Raw genomic sequence first — 22,055 nt, 5'->3', positions numbered from 1 at the left:
GGAAGAAGCAAACACTGTTTGCACTTCTTCATTTGCTCTTATCAAAGCCACGTTCCCAGGGAACCACTACGGCTGAGAATGGCCCTGGCTTTTCCTTCCAGGAGGGACTGCTAAATTGCCCATAAATTCTAAGCATTTTTATTCCCTTTCAAGAGTCTTAGACACCTCTGTCTTTCCATGACTCTTCTGTTTACTCTCCCTGCTTTCTTTCCTTCTTCCCTTCCTTTCTTTCTTCCTGTTTTAATTTTATTCAATGTGGTTTTTAAAAATCAGGAATAGATGTTGGATTTTATTAAAGACCTTTTTAGCATTTACAGAAGTAATTATATGCTTTTTCTTCGGTTAATATAGTGAATTATATTAATGGATTTCCTTTTATAATGAACGAGCCTAGGCTATGCTGTATAATATTTTCTTAATTAGGATGTTAGATTCTGTTTGCTAATATTTTATTAGGATTTTTGCAGCATATTCTTTGAGAGATATTGGTCTGTAGTTGTGTGTGTTTCTTCATCAGGTTTAGATATTAATATTGTTCTTGCATTATTAAAAGAACTTGGAATTTTCATTTGTTTCTCCTACACCCTGGAGAACAAGCTACATAGCATTGGAATTATCTAGTCTATTAAGAAAGCTGTTAGAATTCCCCCGTGAAACCATCTGGGCCTATTTCCTTTTTCCTCTTTCTTCATTTCTTCCTTGGTAATTGTTCTGTTCAAGTTTTATATCTCTCCTGAAGTCAGTTTTGCTAACATGCATCTTCCTAGGAAATCCTCCATTTTTTTTTTCTTTTTAAAGATTTTATTTATTTAAAATAAATAAGAGAGAGAGATCGATCACAAGTAGGCAGAGAGGCAGGCAGAGAGAGAGAGGAGGAAGCAGGCTCCCTGCTGAGCAGAGACCCTCCCGATGCGGGCCTCGATCCTAGGACCCTGGGACCATGACCTGAGCCGAAGGCAGAGGCTTTAACCCACTGAGCCACCCAGGCACCCGAAAATCCTCCATTATATCAAGTTTTCAAATCTATTTTTCATTGAGTTGTGCAAAGTAATTCAATAATTTCTTCCATGTCAGTCATATTCCCTTCATCCTTGGCAATTCTTATTTTATACATCGTGTTGTCTTGATAGATGAATAAAGGGTTGCTTTGTTGATTTTCCTCAAAAAGAGCAAAATTTTAGAGATTTTGGTGGGAAGATAAGTGAAATAGGTGAAGGGGATTGAAAGTTCACATATCACAGTGAGCACCGAGCAGAGTATTGTTGAGACACAATATTATATGCCTGAAACTAAGACAACATTGTATGTTAATTATACTGGAGTTTACGAAAATAAAAGTTTTTTTTTTTTTTTAAAGCAGAATTTTAATTTATTAGTTCTATCCCTTTTCTGTTTTATGCTTCTGGACAATCTTCCTTTATTATTAATTTCTTTATGCTTGTTTGTTTTGTTGCTTTTTTTTCTAGCTTCCTTGTAGGAAGTCAACCCACTTACTTGTATGAACTGATGGGTGTAAAACTGAATCTTTCTGTGAACATTGCTTTAACTGTGTCTAAAAACTCTGACACGTAGTGTTTTCACTGTTCATTTTTTTAGAATTTCTGAAACTGATTGGTACTTTTTCTTTCACTCAATAGTTATTGAATAGAGAATTCTTAGTGGAATTTCTTGCTTTTTTATTTTATTACCAATTTCTGGTTTTATGGCTTTATTATCGCAGAATGCTGTTTATATTCTTTCAGTTTTGTGGAGGCTTTCCGTGTAGTATAACTGTTGGTCACTTGTTGAGAACGTTCCACATGCACAGGACAGGAGAGCATATTCTCTCTCATTGTGTTCTATAGATCCTCTGTGTATTTACTTCCTACTGTTTGCACCATCTTCCCTGAAGGTGGTATGGTCTGCAGCTCTTCATCTTGGGGTTATAAGTCCCATGCTGGGTGGTAGAGATTACTTAAAAAAATAATATCCTAAAAAAAAAAAAAAGTTGTATGCTAGCATTCTTGTTATTGGTGTTTCTGTTTCTCCTTGCAATTTCCATCCTTTCCATTATATCCAGCATGGACAAACTACAGCCTGTAGATCCATTGCTTATTCCTGTAAATGAAGCTTTATTGGCCTACGGCAATGTGTATTTATTTACATATTGTTTGTGGCTGCTTTCCTGCTGCAAAGGCAGATTGAAGTGGTTGTAATAGAGAGTGTATGGCCTGTGAGCTTGAAGTATTTACTGTCTTGCTCTTCTTAAAGAAAATTTGTCAACTCCTGTACTCTGTGAAGTTTACATGGATGTTCATATTTATTGTATCTTTTTTTTTTAAAGATTTTATTTATTCATTTGACAGAGATCACAAGTAGGCAGAGAGGCAGGCCGAGAGAGAGGAAAGGAAGCAGGCTCCTTGCTGAGCAGAGAGCCTGATGCAGGGCTCCATCCCAGGACCCTGGGATTATGACCTGAGCGGAAGGCAGAGGCTTTAATCCACTGAGCCACCCAAGTGCCCCCGTATTTATTGTATCTTTGATGTCAGTTGTATCCTTTAGCATTATAAAGTAGCTTTCTTGGTCATGGCCAGAATTCCACCTAATTTGATGTCAGGATTTTAACTCTCGCTTTCTTTCTCCTCTCCAGTTGACTTATATAGCTTCCTTTTTACATATTCGAATAACTTTCAGTCGTGTATTTTGTATACAGCATGGGTTTGTTTTGCAATAAAACTTGAAAGTATTTTTGTTCTAATAAGTGAGTTAAGCTTTTATACGTGGATCAATTTGTTAAACATTTAAGGTACCAACAAGTTTTGTATACATTATTTGAAGACTTTTGAAGGTACTCTAGTTTGCATAAGTAATGGTAACATTAATAATCCAAAACAGGTAATGATAACTTAGATTTTTGTGTTTTATTTTGGAAACTATTGCTTTCCCCTGTGTGTGATTAGTGATACCGTAGATTAACTGTAATTAGCAGATTACCATACCACTGATTAGCAGTGGTATGGTGATCTGCAAACAAACTTGAAAAGAAAATGCAACAGAATTATTGCTTAAATTGATGGTACTTGTCACAGAAGTCAAAAGGCAGAGTTTACATCTTGGGTAACTAAAAATTAAGCCAAGTAGGAAAATTTCCAAAAAAGATTTGTTAACTTGCTTTTAATTCATTTTTCGCTTATACAGTTTTAGTACAAACACTTATTGATTCTGCTATTTGCTGAGCCCTGTTTTAAGGACCTAATGACACAAAAATGATTCTAAGCAATATCTCTCACTTCAGGAATCTGTTGTCTAATTTGAACCATGAGGAACGCCATTTTCATATATATGTTTTTTTCCCCTTAGAACTGGCCATTTTCCTTTCAATTAGTCTGGGATCTTTGGGATTTCTCCCCTCTTTCTTTGGATGGCAACTGAGCTATATTGTACTTTCTTTCATGCAGGGCAGCCACAGACCACAATGTGGATAATACAACAGAAATACTCAGGGAGTGGTTGAAAAATGTACAGAGATTCTATCACTATGTGGAGTGGAGGCCTATGCATGAACCAGAGTGAGTAGAAAGACCACCTTTTGGGAACTTTATTCATCCCACTTCCCTTTACCAGTTTTCCAGTCGTTCAAGTGTCTAATCTTCGAGGCCTTTATGACTTATTGGTTATCTCTGTATCTAGTGAGTTACAAGGGCCTGCCATTTCTCCCTTTGACAGGTCTTCATATTACTCCCGCAGCCACCAGCCAAGTTCAGGTACTGCTTAGTTCACAAATAAATTGCCACAGGATATATTTTAAAATATTGATATTATTTCCTCTTATTTTTGTGTATGTCTTGATATTTGCTGGATCATAGTAAAAAGTTTGCATATTTATATATATATCACGTTATTTTACTTATCATATTTTTAATCATCATCCCATAGCAATAACTTAGGGGTTTCTTCATTATTTTTATGACTGCATAGTATCCATTATATGGATGTACCATAATGATAATGAGTAGTCAGTCCCCTACTGATGGGCATTTAGGTCACTTCTTCCTTTAACCATAGCAATTTCTTGGTTGTTTCCATCCTCAAGATCCTCCTACATATCATACTGTCAAATCAACTTAACTACAACACTAACGATGTGATTTAATTTCTCTGTTTAAAGGACTTCACAGAACAGAGTTCAAATTCTTCAGACTTACACTTTTTAAAGATTCCATGAACTTAACACCAACAGCGGTGCACTCATATCTCTTGCTTCTTCCCAAAAGAAAACTGCTTTGTCTAGAATGTTCCTTTTATTTTCAACCCCAAGCTGTTACCCATGCACGTTTGTTCTCCAGGAAAGCCCTTTCTTTCTGTTTTTGTAACCAGCTCTTATGCCAAACACCATCTACTACAGAAAACTGTTCCTAATCATTCCAGCTACAAAGATCTACCTTTCTCTCAATACTTGTATTGTTTATTTCCTACATCATCTTTTTGACACAGCAATACATGCAACTAACTTTGTTAATTAGCTGTGTAATTTATGTATTTCTTCGAAGTGATTTTTGGGTTCTTTGGCAGAGGTTACAGTATATAAATACTACATATTTTTCCCCAGTGCTATGTTCTTGGCAGGCACTAAATTAATACTTGTTGGATAAGCAAATGAGCAAATGACAACATGAATAAGTGTATTTAAAACCAACTATTGTAAATGTTCCCAAGGCTACTGCAATTCTAGCTTAAGAAATTGTAGAAGTAGAATAAATTGAGTTGCTTGAATTTTTGCCCAGGATAAATCATTTGCTGAAAGCCAAATTTGTATAATAATAATAATAAATGCCATTCCAGAACAGATTTTTTTAGTCTCTTTATATATAATAGTTTTATTATATATGTATACACATATTTTTCAAATCCCAGCATATGGTCCATAGATCAAAAAAAATTTACCAATGAAATCTGAACACTATAAAATATTTTGAATGCTTTTTTGGAGTTTCTTATAATGGAATTTGGCCTAACTAGAACAGCCAAAAAGACTATGTAACTACCTTGCACCCTGGTAATTTTCTCTATTCCCAGATCCTGACTAAATATATTGAATGTCAAGGTCAGTGTGAAAAATATTAGTGAAGGCATTTTGGGGGCAATATATTGAGAAACACAGGACCCCACTGATTTTCAATGAAGCAATAATTGGAAAGACATCTTGGGCCCTGTACAGGACATAGTTTTGTTAATATGATTTATATAATTATGTTTTCATGATTACATAGGTATGTATAGTTGGCATATTGTTTATTTCCTACAGCTAGAGCAGCTAGAACTTGAAACGATGGCTGCTGTGACAGTATCAACACCCACACCAGTTGGAAGCTTTCCAAAGGGTTCTTGAGGGTATGCCAAACCCACTTACTAATGTGGCCATGTGAGAGTTCTTCCCTGGCTGCTTTGTAGGTGTTGATAAAGATTCCAATGATATTATGCATCTGCTCCATGATCTCACTCTCCTGGGATAAGTCAGTCTGTTCAGCTCTGTGGAGTCCTTTACTGATACTTGATCAAGTAATTTTAACTTTGTTTTTTTCTGGGAAACTCATCTTTTTATGCTGCAAAATCTTTAAATTTATTTGATGGCAGACTATTTTAAAAAGGGCTTAGGACCATGAGCTTTGGGGTGGTGCTTGGTTTTAAATTCTGGCCGTGCCCCTTATGAACTGTGCAGCATTAGGCAAATGACTTGACCACTCAGAGCCAATTTCCTTGTCTGTGAAATGTGCAAGGTACTAATCTTGTAAGGACTCTGTAGGTTCTTCTTAGAAGCCACTGAACTATTTCATATAAGGATTCTTGTGTACAGTAAGCCACAGGTTACTTAATCTCTGCTTCTTTATCTATAATATGTTGAAGATGATAACAATAATAGTACCTACCTCCTAGCGTTGATGGAAGCTGAAATGAGTGCATATTAACGTTTAGGACAGAGCCTGGAATATATAGGCACTCAATAATTATAAGCTATGATTGTGATTATTACTATTATTATTATTATTATTATATTTTAGGTCTTACCCTGATGAAATTGGACCAAAGCATTGGCCAGGCTCCCGATTTGCCCATGTGATGAAACTACGGCAGGCGGCCCTTCGAACTGCGAGGGAAAAATGGTCAGACTACATTCTGGTAAAAAAAAGATGTTTGATTTATTGACAACTCTTATCTAGAATATGTCTAAATCAATTGTCTGAAACTTGAGACTATGGGAGCCATTCAAACAACCTTTTGTTTAAGAACCAACTCCCGCACTTTTTTTTTTTTTTTTTTTTAAGTAGGCTCCATGCCCAGTGTGGAGCCCAGCACAGGGCTTGAACTCATAACCCTGAGAACAAGACCTGTCAAGACTTGAGCTGAGATCAACAGTTGGAGGCTTAATTGACTGAACCACCCAGGAGCCCCTCCTCCACTTTTTAATAAAGACACAGGGGAAAACTTGGGGAACTCCATATTGGTGTACCTGGATTTCATCTCAAAACTCTCTTGACATGCATTTTCAGTGAGAAAGCAAAAAAACTCCTGGATTATTTGATCTCTTTCATGTAATAGGGATAAGAGATTCTAAATCCTTTCAGTTCATAGGGAATGCTCGGGAAGATTCTTCTTTGTTTTTTAAAGATTTATTCATTTATTTTAGAGAGAGAGTGAGTGAGGGGGCAAAGGGAGAGAATCTTCAAGCAGACTCCCCACTGAGCATGCACCTGACCTGGAGTCCAATCTCAAGACCCATGAGATCATGACCTGAGCCAAAACTAGGAGTCAAAGGTTTAGCTGACTAAGCCACCCATGCACACCCCTCTCCACCTTTTTAAAAGATTTATTAGGGAAGATACTTAATAACTCTTCAGAAATTTTTTTCAGTTACAGGAAACTAATTCTATAAAAAAAGATTCAAATGAACAGCTCCAAAACTCCATTCCCTTTTATCCCTCAGTGATTTGGGGGATGTCATCCCTCTATTTTTAAGAGACAATGGATTGTTGCTTACAGTAAATAGCACGTCCATCAGCATGCTTGTGGCCATTCCCTGACCCCCACTTCTCACACAGGTGATGTTGTGGGCTGAGATGGGTGCTCTGCGTCCAGTGGTTTTGGTAGCACAGCTGAGGAACCCAGACCTCAGGGCACCCACTGCATTTATAGCAAGCAGTAAGCAAACATCTTTGTTCTCTGGGAAAGATATGTGACTTCGTCTTTCAAAGTTACCAGCTTCACAAACAATCCTGAGAAATGGCCCAGTTAGAGGAGGAGTCAGGGCCCTGCAGCCCTGGAAAGGGAATTGCATCTCTTGTGGGGCTTCTTGGTTGCTCCTAATTATGTTGGGTTCTTGTGGAGAGTTTCTCTCTGTGGAGAGGTTCCATCACTTTTCTTAGAACTTTGGGAGCAATCCAGAAAAATGCTGGACTTAATGATAAAAATCAGTGTTATCTTCTGTCCTTATCCTCTAGGAACCTAACTTACTTGGAAAGGAGGACATCTACCTAGGCAGCAAGTTGTTACAGTCGCCATTTCCCTTTTTGACAGGGGCTTTTTTCCCCACAAGCTTCTGGGAATCAAGTTCTTCATCTGTAGCCCCAAAATCCATTTAATTCTTTTGGTGAGCATTTTCCAGTACAATATTACAAATAATATCAAAGCAAACACAATATGGTTTTATTAGACTTGTCAATTTCTGCTCTCCATCTCACTAAACTCTGATTCCTAAAAGGAATACTTTAGACCTATGTCCATCCCAGCCCGTAATCACAATAAAAATCAGCCCAATAATTTGTCACATGCATCTATTCAGTACAAATAATTTCATATACATTTTCAAGTTAATGATATTTAACATTAGGGGTGCCTGAGTGGCTCAATCGTTAAGCATTGGCTCAGGTCATGTTCCCAGGTCATGTTCCCAGGGTCCTAGGATCGAGCCCTCCGCATTAGGCTCCCTGCTCAGCAGGAAGCCTGCTACTCCCTCTCCCACTCCCCCTGCCTGTGTTCTGTCTCTTTCTTTCTCTCTCTGTGTCAAAATATAAATAAAATCTTTTTTAAAGTGTCATTTAACATTATAAAGCTGTTTAATTGTCATTAAAGCTTACATATGCTGAGTCCCAAGTTTTTGGGGAAACAGATTGAGTATCATAAGAATTTATTATTTATGTGTGTGTGGTAAAATACACATAACACAAAACCTGTCATTTTAATTTCTTAAATGCACAGTTCAGTGAGATTATTTGTTTTATATAATAGAATCTATTGGGATCTATTTATATAATAGAATCTAGGGATAAAAACTATCCCTGTATATGAATCAGTGTTAACACTGATTTCTGCTTAGAGAGCAAAAAGTTTCTGCGAAGATAGCTTCTGCTAATAGAGCAAAAAGTTTCATGGGTTGATATTATGTACGTTCAACAAAAATTATACTTGTAACATTAAAATGGCATTGATGGATCTGTTTTGGGCCATTTTGGCGTTCCTATGGACAACCTAAATAATCCTGGTCATTTGTACCTAGGTTGGGCACTCAATGAGTATTTTTGGATGACCCTTTAAGAGCTCTTGGGATCTATCAGTGGTTATTAACCACAACCAAGGTGTGGGTTGAGTGCTGGTTGAGTGTGAACCCGGTATGGTAACATCAAGTTATTGCTTGGTGCCTTATGCAGAGCTAGACATGTGGTCATGAGTCTAAAGATACGTTTTGTCCAAATGAATGCCATCCGGCCTCATCAAGATTCAATAAGGAGAACATAAATAACCGGTTCCATTTCTCATGGGCAAGTTTCTGTGATCCTTCAGAAGTGCTGGGTTAGTCTTGAACCCAACACTGAAAAGTACTTTTTCACCTAACATTATCCTTTCCTTTTCCTAGTTCATAGATGTGGACAACTTCCTGACTAATCCACAGACCCTCAGTCTGATGATTGCAGAAAACAGAACCATTGTGGCACCCATGCTGGAGTCTCGGGGCCTGTACTCTAATTTCTGGTGTGGAATCACACCTCAGGCAAGTCTTCTGGCTGATGGATTAAGGCTATGGGTTTTAGCAAGGAAGCCATTGTGTCAACCATGGCCCCATTGACCTTTTTGCTCACTTCCTCCCTTGAAACTTGTGTGTCGGGGTATTACAGGAGTAAGCATGTTCAGGAAAAGAGGAAAGTCCATGTCTAATGCATAATCCAATGAGCTCTTTTGTATTAATGAATTTTGAAGAAAATATTCTAATGAACTAAGGGTAAGTTCATTAGAGGGTGAGGGAACTAAGGGTAAGTTCAGTAAAACTTACTGATACTTGTACTTTTTTCCTGTCCAATTCTGAGATTTTTTTTTTTCAAAGATTTTTTATTTCTTCATGTAACAGAGAGACCACAAGTAGGCAGAGAGGCAGGCAGAGAGAGAGGGGGAAGCAGACTCCCCGCCGTGCAGAGAGCCCGATGTGGGGCTCGATCCCAGGATTCCGAGACCATGACCTGAGCTGAAGGCAGAGGATCAACCCACTGAGCCACCCAGGCGCCCCCAATTCTGAGACTTTTTTTTTAATAGGACTTCTTGGTATTAAAACATAAGAACACCATAGAAAAAGTTGGAAATGAAAATAAGTAAAAAATAATAAAATTTATGTGACCCACACCACCACTCTAACATCTTAGATAACAGCATGTTGTTAATAACTATATCATCAAGTGGCTGTAATGCAAATTACTTAACCTTTCTCTGAGTCTGAAATTAGTCAAGTTGTTTGCAACTTCTATCTATTATAATGACCGTGCTGATTAGTGTACATTTTTCTGTATTTAATATTATGTTCTTAGGATAGTCTCTTACAAGTAGAATTACTGAGTCAAAGAATATACATATTTTGATGACCTTTGATATATGTTACCAAATTTATCCCCAAAGACGTCTAAGGATCAGAGCTGCTAGGGTAGCTGGTTTTTACAAAATTCAAGTGCAACACAACATTTTTTTATATTTCCATCATCTCTCTTTTCCGTTGTAAAATCTTCAAAGTCTAGAACTCTGTTACAGTGAATGATTGGAGGTGATTGTATTTTTAATTCTCTAGTTAATAAGTTAGGTAAACTTAAGAGATAAGCCAATCAAAGTAGTTTCTATCAATATGGAATAAAGTTGTGCTAAGGGGGAAAAAATGCATGTTAACTGTGTTCTGATGCTCAAAGGGTTAAATTTTGAGTCCCTCTTTTATATTTAGTTTGGTTTTGGATGCAGAATGAGTTCAGGGGTGTGCTGATAAATGTTTGACAATTAGCTCTCTGTTGGGGAAAAACCCTGATTGGTCACATTTGCCGGTTTTGATAGGGTCGCTACTCCCACCAGGTGAAACAACGTAAATGTTGTCAGAGAGGAAGTTGAGTAATTGCAGTGTAGCCACTTGGTGATAGAATGACAAAGAAAATATGCAAAGCTACCGTCTGTGATATTTTAGAATGGTGGGAATTAACATGATTTTTAAAAAACAGATTTTAAGCTACCAAAATGTCAACTGGCTTGCAAAATTTCTGAAATTTCTGACAAACAGTAGCTTTAGCCCACTGTGGGACCAGTTATTTCCTGCAGTTCTGAGAGATCGGGAATGCAGGCTCTCCACATCTCTTTTAAGGAGACGTTCAGTTCGTATTTATAAAAGACATTCGGTTCCTTGGGGAGAGGATGTTTTATTAAGTTCATTTAAATTCATACCCTTCCGGTTAATAATCTTCAGTGTTTCACATGGTAGAATCACTCAAGGGCTGTTTTTAATGAGTTATGTGTTGACACCAGGAAAACGGGCAGATTACTCTCATAACTACAGCTCTAAGTTTTTATTATCTCCTTATTTGCTTTAATCATTAAAAGCAAACAGGAGAAATGTGCTCACTTATTTTGCACAGTAAAATAGAGAGCAACTTAGGGGCAATTCTAATTTGTTCTATCTTTTTTTTGGCTTTCTACCATCCTTAGTCAGACTTCTGCTAGGGTAGGAACAGAAGCAGCCAATGACTTCATAAGCTAAAGGCAAGCCCTGGTTTCCAGAGACCTTAAACACAGCCAAAACAAAATGACCCTGGTGTTGTCTGGCCAAGAACAGGAATTATTTATTACCAACAACATTCATTTTTTGTCAAAAAAAAAAAAAAAAAGACACATCTGTCACCTCTGCTGTCTGCAGAAGGCGTATTCATTCTCTCTCTCTTGCTCTCATCTTCTCTGCTTCCTTCTGCTCACACTCAGGATTTTCAGTGATTCATCGTCATGAGTTTTCCAAACTTTTCATTCTGAGAATATTGTTCCTAAGTAGTCTAGAACTTTGTGTTTGACATATGTTCTTAGGCAGTCCTTCAAAGAACCAGTGTTGCCTTTATCCCTTGGAAGAGTGCTCATGAACTGAAGGATATTAAGCAATCCTTAAGTTGAAGGCTAATAAAACATTGTAGCCAAAATACTACTTCATGTAATGAATTACAGTTATCAAAGGATCTTCACAGACCTTATCATGTGTGGTCCATTCTGTAATCCCACGAGACAGACCAATCGGCCCTTAATCCCATTTTTCAGGAGACAAAAGTCAGCTCAAAGTGATTAAACAGGGACTGAGATCAAACAGCCAAAGGAAGGTTAAGATGATTCTAACACTCGCATCTTTCAAATTCTTAATTTGTGATCCTTCTGCATCATCACATGGTCAGTGTTAGGGTGAGCTCAGCCAGAACACCTACTTGGGCCTTGAAGTAAATGTTGCAGAGGTAGAAGAGGCTGCCGTGCCTAATGTGTGGGTGCTGACATCTCAGCAGAAAACATGACCATAAAATAAGGTGACGATCAATGAACATGGGAGAAGTTCTTTGTCCACGGAGTAGTGTGACACCGTTCAGGGTACTGGCTCACACTCATTCTATAAGCCTCCAGCATTCACATCCATGTAACAACTTCTCACATACATCATACATCATCACCTTTTCTGGAACAGAGTTGAGCTTTGGCAACAGTCAAGATATAATTGGTGCCACTGGAGTGGAAGCTCCCTTGGATGCCGTATTTCATGAGGGCTGAGACTGGGCATGCCTGTTCACTGCTAAGTCTCCATCATGTAAACACAGTGCCCGGGATCCAGCAAGCGCCCAGTAGATGCTTCTTGAATAAGCAGTTAAATTTGGGGGGAAACCAAGTTGGATTTTTCCAAGCCAGTGTATTCAAAACCACAGAGTGAGGAGGTTCATTGTCCCGTGTGCTCATCCAGAAAGAACTTTCTAAAGGCGAATCCCCAAAAAGAGTGTGGAGCAGGGACAGCTTCACCAGAATATTGAGTAAGTAACTGCACAGAAGGACCCTGTTTCTATGTTTAAGTACTGCATATTTCATTAAAAATATTAGCCACGTAACGTAGTGATTTTAGTATTAGCCAATATTTTTTTGATGCTTTCTGGGTGCTAGGCACTATTCTAAGCTATTTTCAGATTTTACCTTACCGAATTTTTACAGGCAAGCCCATGGAGTAGACCATTGTTCCTGGTTTACAGATGAGGGAATAGGCAGAGCAAAGTTGAGTCACCTGACCCGTACCTCCAGACCATAAGCTGCTGAGATAGAGTTTGAACTCGGGCAGCCAAACCCCAGAACCTGTGCTTTTAACTGCTCTGCCCCACCACCTCTTAAAACCTATCCTTCACATTCAATCATACATCCACATAAAATATACTTTGATGAAGTCATTAAATCCAGAGATAAGCTGAAACCAAAAATATTTCTGATAACAAGAACCTTGAAGTGTTATTTTCTTGGCAAATAGCATTGCTTGAGCTCTGTTGGAAATTCTTAGGCCCAGATGAGAAGAGAGAAATGGCTCTACTTGGGCATTTCTCCTTAGCTCTGGTGGTGGCTCGGAAGGAAGGAGCCTAGCGGAAGACTGGGAAAGATGAAGGTCTCAGCTCAGAGAACAAAGCCCACCTATTTCTCTTTTCCAGGGCTTCTATAAGCGCACCGCAGACTACCTTCAGATCAGGGAATGGAAGAGAATGGGCTGCTTTCCTGTCCCCATGGTTCACTCCACCTTCCTGATTGACCTCAGGAAGGAGGCCTCTGACAAGCTGGTGTTCTATCCCCCGCACCAGGACTATACCTGGACCTTTGATGACATCATTGTCTTTGCCTTTTCCAGCCGGCAAGCAGGTACTGGTTGTGTTCAGTTGTTCTGTCACCATGGAAACACTGCGAATACCCAGCTCCTTTATTGTGTGCATCTTCATATAAAACGGGCCTATATTAACCTTTCCTTTCAGGTAGTATTAGAGACACTTACTTGCAATTCAGGACCATCTGTTTCTGTCCCTGCAAGCACCAATGACCAAGAGCCAGGGCTGGCCCCTCCTCAGATATCCACTCTCTCTTTTTTTGAGTGCTGGGGAGACAGTGCTGGTGGCGGCCACCACGAGCAGGTGATTTCTTCTCTGTGATACTGCTACATCATTTTGTTCCCTACAGGAATTTTTAATTATTTGGGAAACTGTGACAGAAGCCCAAAACAACACTGGCAAAGACTCCAGACTTTAAAAATAGAAGTTCATCTCTTCTTTAAAAAGTCTGAACTCGCAGAGTGGCTCTGTTCTCCCAAAGATTTCAGAGCCCCTGGCTCCTTCTCTGTTGCTTCTCCATCCGCCAGGAATATCGCCCCTAACTGGAAGACCCAAGACAGCTCATCTCTATGGATGCGTTCTAGCTAGTGAGTGTAAGTTGGAGAGGGAAGGGCACTCTCATTCAAGCACTTGAACGCGTCACTTCCATGCATGTCCCCTTAGCCAGAACTTAGTCACAGGTCAACACATAACTGGAAGCAGGGCTCAGAATGTGCTTTTGATTCTGTGCAGTCTAGACCCCCAGTTCTTTTACTCTAAAGGAGGAGGGGACAGATCTGTGGAGGTGACCAGCAGTTTCTGCCACAGTCCCCATGGAAGGAAAGGCAGAGCCAGAGTCTTTCACGAACCACTGGGAAATGTTTCCAGTGGGGTTGGTAGGCTTTGTGAGGATGACAAGTCAGTAGAAGGGTAAGTCATTTCTCTTGTGTCACCCTGCACATGCCACCAGGGAGGCTTTCATTCACTATGGCAACTCAGCAGGAAGACACACGACATTCCTCAAGCAAGGCTGTATTCTCAAGATAAGACCTTCCTGAGAGAAGTCGGGTCCCACTATCCATGAGCCAGAAAAGTGCCACTTCACCACCAACAAAAGTGAGCTCAGAAACCAGACAGGTGGTGCATAAACTCATGTGGCCATGTAAGCTGGGGGGGCGTTGGGATCAGGACCCCAGGAAACTGAGGCAGGTTGCCGGCAGGTAAGAATATTAATACCAGCTCAAGCTATAGTGCACGCATCGGGCCATCTTTAAAGCCATCCGTATCCCACTCATCAGTTGTAGACTTGGTAGGAATGAGAATGTTTTGTGGAAATGGGGAAAGCTGATTATTTTCTCTTGGCTGCTACGGCCATTTAGACTCTTGGGCCAGGTGTCGGCATTCTTGAACCCTGGGTCAAGGCCAAAGCAGGATTCTCATCTGGATTAGGAGTTTTTATGAAGGTTCTTGGGTCAAAGTTAATGGAAACTGCCTTTTTAAAACTCCCATCGGTGATTTGCTCTGACTTCTCCAGGATGGGAAGCAGACTTGGGACCGTCTCATTCCCTTGGGTTGGCCAGTCCCTTTGCTTCCAAGCCTGCAGTAAGGATGTTCCAAGAAAGTGAACGGTTCACAGTCACGTAATGGCCTTTGCCTAATGGAGCCCTCTTTGATAGTGCATAAGGTCTTATTGTGACCCAAGCACTCAATTATTAGGATTTTTTTTTTTTTTAAAATCAAGAACTGGATTTGGGACTGGAGAGTGACAAGGGCTCAGCAGGAATTTTTCAGCTCTGTCCTTTGCTTGGCCTGTTCACTCAAACGTCCTTTTTTTTGTGTGTGTGGGTCAGAATCCCATAGGCCTTCCCAGGACATTGGAAACAGGTGGAGAGGCCCAAAGCTATCTAGTAATTCAACAGGGGAGAGAAGAGGTAGAAGAGAAAGGAGAGGGAATCAATACCCTAGGCCTTGCCTTCATGCCTGGCATCGTGTTAGGCTCTGTGTTACTGGGGGAGATAAGGTCTTCACATGTGGAAACATTGGTAGTAGTTGTGAGGCAGAACAAGCTGAGGGTCACACCGGTGGCATAAACCGTGAATGCGTCAGGGGTCAAGCAGGAAAGAATTACTGTCATTTGGGGGAAATGAAATAGCTTTCCTGACAGTCCTATGGCTCCAAGGTGGCACTTGGACTTCTCTCGAAGTATTTCCAGGAGAGACAAGAATGAGCCCGGGAGCCCTGTATGGCCCACGGGAGCTTGGGAGATTCAGAGCAAAAAGCACTCCTCTTCTCCCCTGATGAAAGATGGTATTCATTCTCTTATTCTCACTCTGTGAAGCTTCTGAGCTGTGTTTCACCCATTAAAGCTTCATTTGTTAAATGTTCGAAAAGCAATCAACAGCCTGCAGGTACCCAGCAGGACTGTCTAGCCACAGACCTTGATCCTTAACCTCTCACCTCTAACTCCAGTCATGGCCACATGCGGTGGATGAGTGGGAGGGGCAACCCAGTGTGCTGGTGCGCTGGGGAGTTCCCGCTCATCTGGCCCCGGAGGGGAGCACAGAGGTCATAGACAAGTCTCTGTGGCTATAAGGAAGCCAAAGTCAGGAGTTCACTTCCCATTGTGGCCAGGGATGTGGGCTTTGTATCGTGGCCACAGGACCCATCTCTGGCGCCAGCCAGTCAGTCATCTTCTGAATGTCTGCTGTTGAGTCAAAAAAAGCAAGAGATGTGGGTGATGGGCAGGCAGATTTGCCTCCTACATGGCAGTGGTAGTAATCAAAGTGCCTCCCAAGTGCGAGAATGGCAACTCAAGAGTTAGTTCTGGTTCTGAGACTTGGCTTCGGAACCCCGGGCAGATAAGCTCTCCTTACTTGGCTTTGGCTCTTTAGGGACCAAGGTTTCATGCTAATGACTTATGTGTGACCTCGGACAAGTCATAGCCCTTCCGAATCTGATTTGTCATCAAATCAATTAAAAATAAGCATGTTAATTTGTTGTGTTAAGGTACTATGTGAGCACAAGAAAATGTGTGATATTTTCACAAGACAAGTACAGAGCTTTGAGGTATAGTTTCATTTATCATTCTTTTCCGAAGGGACAGAAAATTTTCTCCAGCAGTAGCTTTCACTGAGAGTACCAGATTCCTTCATAGACTTTAACTAATGATCAACACATTTCCTTTTAAAATGTTTATGGTTTTATCAAGTTACCCATGTATGTAGTTGAAAGAGTTCAAAGAGTGTTCCGAGATTTATTATAAAATTAGAAATCCCCTACACATTACCCCCCTGTACCAACATTTCCCTCTTTTAGAAGACAGACACCTAACTCTAATAGATGGTGGTAGATGTGTAGTATTATATCCGTGTTTCTAAATAATGTGCTCATGTTGCTACTTCTTGATTCTCTGATTTTGCTTGAGGCATTATGGATTTACTGTCCACTATGGAAGGTGAGGAGTTAGCTCTCTATCCTCCCTATGCCCCCTCAGTGCAAACACATTCTCCCCTGCCCTCTTGATAGAATTATATGGTGATTTAAGATAGATCATGGCCAGTGTTTTTGTTGTTAGAGTTATGTAATGAACACTGGGTGTCATAAGCAACTAATGAATCATTGAACTCTGCATCAAAAACTAATGATGTACTATATGTTGGCTAATTGAATTTGAATTTAAAAATGTTTTTAATTAAAAAAGAAAAATAATAGAGTGACGCGAACCTAATTCCAAGCTAAGCCACTTACAGACTATGTTAATTTTCCTCCTGTGTTTAAATTAAAAATGGCCTTTTTGGTTTTTGCTTAGTTTTATTATTCCTTATACAATCTAAAACTAAGCTCTAATTGTCTAAAACCTCAACCCTCTCTCTTAGAATGGTCCGATTTTGCAGATGTTCTTTTTGCATGTTTGTGAAGATGTCTCTCCTGGAGCCTGCCAATGTGCTCGCATCTGAGTGGTACCACACCTCCTGGCCCCAACCCCAGACCCCCTTCCCCTCCCCCCCACAGGGACGCCCCTGTCAGTTATGTCTCAAGTCTTCCTTGTTTCCCGTGATCCACCCCCTCCTCTTTTCCTTCCCTTTACTCCTCCCCCCTTCTCTTTCTCCCGCACCATCTAGTCGCTTTTCGAGAAAGTGCGAGAGTAAATAAATACGTATAACCTTGCCTGTGTGAAAATACCTTTCTTGTCCCTCCACATTTGATGGACAGCTTCTCTAGGTCTCCTTTCCCTTTTTACTGAAGCTTTGGAAAGGTGAATGGTAAAATGATTCACCTAATTAGGATCGAGAGGGAACCGAAACATAAAATCACTTTCCTTCCATTTCCTGATGTCATCATCACTTTGCAAGAGGCTACAATTGGGTTTGAAGCTCCTCAGAAGCATTTGCGTGGGCAAACAGCAGAGTTAGTGAGTTCACTTGGAGAAGCAAGAGAAGCAACGGTGCATCTTGGAGCAGCCCTGATTTGAGCCAGATTCAGTAAAGAGGAGGATAAAGGCCCTTTTCTTTCCCCCGTTCTTCTCTGTTAATGCCATGAGACAGCTTCACCTGATTTGGCAGGTGAGAGAACTGACTGGAGGAAATTTCATCTGCACAACATAGAGAAGTCACTATGCAGGTAATTCTGTGTCTGGAAAGCAAAGATGATTACAGCAATTAACCAATCAGAAGCTTGGACCCATGGACCAGAGCTTGGCAGACTCATCCTTTGAATTAAGCATTCTTTTCATTAGGCAGGACTGTCAATTGTTGGATCTCTCTGAGACCATCCTGATTCCTATATTCCCAGCTGCCTGGTTAAACAGAGGTGCTGGCAGCTCTTGGAGTTAACCATATGGGGCCTGGAGACCCAGTGTTGAATACAAGGGGGCTGGTGATTATTTCTGGTATTGCTACACTGCAGATCCTTACCAGGACTTGAAATGCAGACTTTTGTCCCTTTATGAATCTGTTACGCAAGTTTCAGATCTCTGGGTTGACTCCCAATCCATGCCTGCTAAGAGAAGAAATAAAACCATGGAGACGCCATGGAGAATTCTAAATTTCCTTTGTTTTTTGTTCTCCATATGCCTAGATTTAGCTTTAATAATCTGTCAGCCTCGCAGGATCTTCCTGTTGGCTTTCATATCAAATGTGGATTTCATTCCTCATTTTCTTGTTATTTCCTGTCGGCGGACTGCAGTGTTCCGGACTGTTCTCTGGGCTGGGAATTCCTTGCCTCCTCTGATCCCTTCATGCCTTTCGTGTTCCTTTTCAGATCACGGGTATGCTTTTTCTTCGGAGAGAAAAAAATCAATTTCCTCTGAGCTGAAGAATGGCCCATGGTTTTTATTAGTCCCCAATGCTGTGTTAAATTTTCTTAATAAAGAGCATTTTTGAGGTCTACAGACAGTGTCTGAAACAACTACTGTTCAGTTTCAGTGCCAAACTTAGCTCCAGCCACAGTCTAAGGATTTTGGGGTCTGTGTGTATGTGTGTGTTTCCCCTTAGTTGTCTCTAGAGAACTAAGAACTGTGTTTTCTGATTGGTTGCTTTTTTGCTGTCTTGGGTCCTCAGGCATCCAGATGTACGTCTGCAACCGAGAGCACTACGGCTACCTGCCCATCCCCCTGAAGCCCCATCAGACCTTGCAGGAGGACATCGAGAATCTCATCCACGTGCAGATAGAGGCGATGAGTGAGTGACCCGGAGCCTGGGGGATAACTCTTGTTCCCTTGCCACCGTAACCATACCAGCCCTTCTTCCCCTCGCCCAGGACTGAGATCTCACAGCCATCAGCCTGCCGTGGCTGAAACATTCACTTGTTCATTCATTCTTAAAATTCTCCAATATGACATATGAATAGGACAAGGTCTGCCCTCAGCAAGCTTCCGATCCAGGTGGTGAAGCTGGGCATACAGGAAATACATCTCGCACAAGGTCATAAGAGCTAGAATGGTGTTTTGTCATGTGGATCCGAACTCTAAACTTTTACTGCTTTCTGATTGTATGGCTTTGGAAAAGCAACCTAACCTCCTTAGTTGTGAAATGGAGATAAAGCCTTAGGGCTTGGGAGCAAATTTTCCATGATATATATAAAAAGTCCAATAACAATAATTATGACTTCAACTTAATAATAGCTTATCGTATAACAGATACTAGGCAAGCATTTTTTGTCTGTAGTCTCGTTAATTTTTACAACACTCAGTGAAAGGGTTTTCATTATCCCATTTCACAGATGACAAAATGGAGGTACAGAGAGGGTCAGCAACTTGCCCTAGGTCACTTTGCTCAACAAACAATGAATTGGGACTTGAAACAATCTTGCTACCTGCAAAGCTCATGTCCTTTATCACTTCTGGGTCTAGCATGATGTCAGAATTGGTAAATGCTCAATTACCGGTTGCTGTACTAATTAGGATGTGGAATGTGCAGTGTGGCTAAAGCAGAAGGTAATGGATAAACTCTGCCTAGGGGAGGATTTTGGAAATGGATTCCCAGAGGACGGGAATCTTTTTTACGTAACATCTGAGAAATTCCATTATTCATCATGGGAGTGTAGGATGTGGTGGGGGGGCAGGGGGGATGGTTGGGAGGCACAGCAGGAAGTGAGGCTGGACAGTGGGCAGGAACCCAGCCAGAAGGACCTCTAATGTATAAGAAGGTGTTTGGACTGTTCCTGAAAGGAGGGGAGCTCTTGAAGACATTTTTTAGCAGAGAATGTCTGATTGAAATCTGAACTTAGAAAGGTCTCTCTCATGGTAAGAGAAGTATGGCTGGAGTAGGGTAGGGGTGGGGATGGCTGGTCTCAGACCAGGGGTGAAGAGATCATTTTGGACATTACACAGTAAAGTAGGCGATAGAAGGTAAGGATCCGAGCTAGGGTAGGACCAGGGGGAATGGAGAGAAAGGAAGAGATTAAGAGAACCTTGTGATATAGGCTTGAAGGGACTCAGCCACAGTCTATGGCTGAGCAAAAGGGAAGCAGAGAAAAGTTTCTAAGTTCTGACTTGAATGCTTTGGGATCACTGTCAGAGTTTTAAATGGTATAGAGCTTATAGAATAAAGGAGAAAACCCATGAGTTCATTTTTAGACCCACTGAGTTGTTTATGAATATTTATTTCCTGCTTCCCACCTTCAGACAGTAAATGCCTTGTTGATCATATTTGGCTCAAGGTATAGTCCTTTGCCTATCACCTAGTAGGCACCCAGTAAATATTTGTTGAATAATTGAATGAGTAAAAGAATGAATGAGTTTAGGTTGAAATGTCCAGTGAGGAGATGGAGAGGTGAATCTACCAAGCCTAAAGACATTGAGTTGAGATTCATCCACAAGATTATGCGACATCCCAGAATTTCAATAAAATAGGAGTGTGATATGTGGAAGGAAGTTCAAGTAAGAGAAATACCGAGAAGTCCAGTGGATTTTTCTCAGCTAATGCCCATAATGAGGATGATTTTGAAAAGGCTGAATGAGAATTCAGAGTGTTTGAGAAGTAACTAAGAAGCAAGAAAATAGAGAAGAAACACAGTTTTTTTGTTGTTGTTTTTTGTTTTTTTAAAGAAACATGGTTGGGACCTGAAGGTAATAAAGACAATAATAATTTAAAAGATTCATAAGAGTCCTTTAAATAACAGGCTCTTTTTTAAAAAAAATATTTTATTTATTTATTTGACAGAGATCACAAGCAGGCAGAGAGGCAGGCAGAGAGAGAGGAGAAAGCAGGCCCCCCGCCGAGCAGAGAGCCCGATGCGGGGCTCGATCCCAGGACTCCGAGATCATGACCCGAGCCGAAGGCAGCGGCCCAACCCACTGAGCCACCCAGGCGCCCCAATAACAGGCTCTTTTACTCTATTTACGTAAGCTTCTGTTTGCAAAACATCGGTCAGCTCAGTGTACCTGGAGCACATCAGTGGTGCTGAGCAAAGTGCATCCATAGCCGACACTCGGAATGAGGAGGGCAGAGCCCCTGCCATCACAACCTTTGCATGCTGGTGTGCACTGTAGCTTGTAAGCCATCCAGTCTCTCCCCATCCCAGTGTCTCTGGGTTTGAAAAAAAGCAACAGGAAACACTACTATTCTCAACTATATAGAGAATAATAGGGATAATGAACAACAACAACAACAACAACAAAAATCCAGCCTTTGTGGTGGGGGGATGAGAATTGAATAGGGAGCTGCTTCATTGGGACGGTATTTCTTGAACCAGCCTTTAGCATTTTTTTGTGTGAATTTCTTTAATACATACTGTTTCTGCCTGTTGTCTATGTTCTAGACAAGGGCAGTATCTTACTGCCTTTTATCCCAATCACCTACCCCAGTGCATGATATATGGTTGGTATTAAACAACTTGTTGCTGAATGGATGACCAAACCACTGAAAGAACGAACAGAAAATGCATGAAAACTGTATTGCAAAGAGCACTGAACTCCATTCCAAAATAGTGAATTTCAAACCAAGCTCTGTCTCTTAGGAAGGGAGAATTCACCTCCCGGAGCTTTGGTTATTTTATCCGTAGAGTGAAGATAATAGCACTTACTTTGCAGGGTTGGGAGAGGCAAATAAAATAATGGACATCAACTCCATAAAACATTGAAACGTGGTTATTAGGGATCAGTTTGACCTTTGGTCATGGGCAGCCCCTTATCACCCCTGTTTCATGGCCATCAGACTTGACTCCAAGTAGATGTCAGCTCAGAGAGGACCAGTGAGATCCTTGCCTTCTCTTGTTTTTCCCCATTGAACTGAGAGCACAGAAGCTAACCCATATGTAGAAGCACACACATTGTCAACAAAGTTTTTAATTATTATAAATTACAAATATGCACAACACCATGCTATGTAAGTAGAATTCATCTGAGAAGAATCTGTAGTTTATAGCTCTCATTATTGACCTCCCAAACCATACCAACTCTAGTACCAGGCACTTTATATACGGCATTTTATT

General features: G+C 40.6%; 1 protein-coding gene across 1 annotated transcript in view; it reads left to right on the top strand.

The window, feature by feature from the left end:
- The window catches only part of COLGALT2 (collagen beta(1-O)galactosyltransferase 2), a 109,776-nt gene that overhangs the window by 56,557 nt on the left and 31,164 nt on the right, over nt 1-22,055 (top strand). The window contains exons 2-6 of the mRNA XM_059145441.1: nt 3,438-3,548; nt 6,039-6,156; nt 8,888-9,022; nt 12,978-13,182; nt 18,683-18,802. Of these exons, the coding sequence (XP_059001424.1) occupies nt 3,438-3,548; nt 6,039-6,156; nt 8,888-9,022; nt 12,978-13,182; nt 18,683-18,802 (689 nt within the window). The remainder of the gene's footprint in view (nt 1-3,437; nt 3,549-6,038; nt 6,157-8,887; nt 9,023-12,977; nt 13,183-18,682; nt 18,803-22,055) is intronic.

The sequence above is a fragment of the Mustela lutreola genome, chromosome 14 (genome assembly GCF_030435805.1).
Source record: "Mustela lutreola isolate mMusLut2 chromosome 14, mMusLut2.pri, whole genome shotgun sequence".
NCBI classification, from domain to species: domain Eukaryota; kingdom Metazoa; phylum Chordata; class Mammalia; order Carnivora; family Mustelidae; genus Mustela; species Mustela lutreola.
This window is presented reverse-complemented; position numbering and strand designations above follow the sequence as displayed.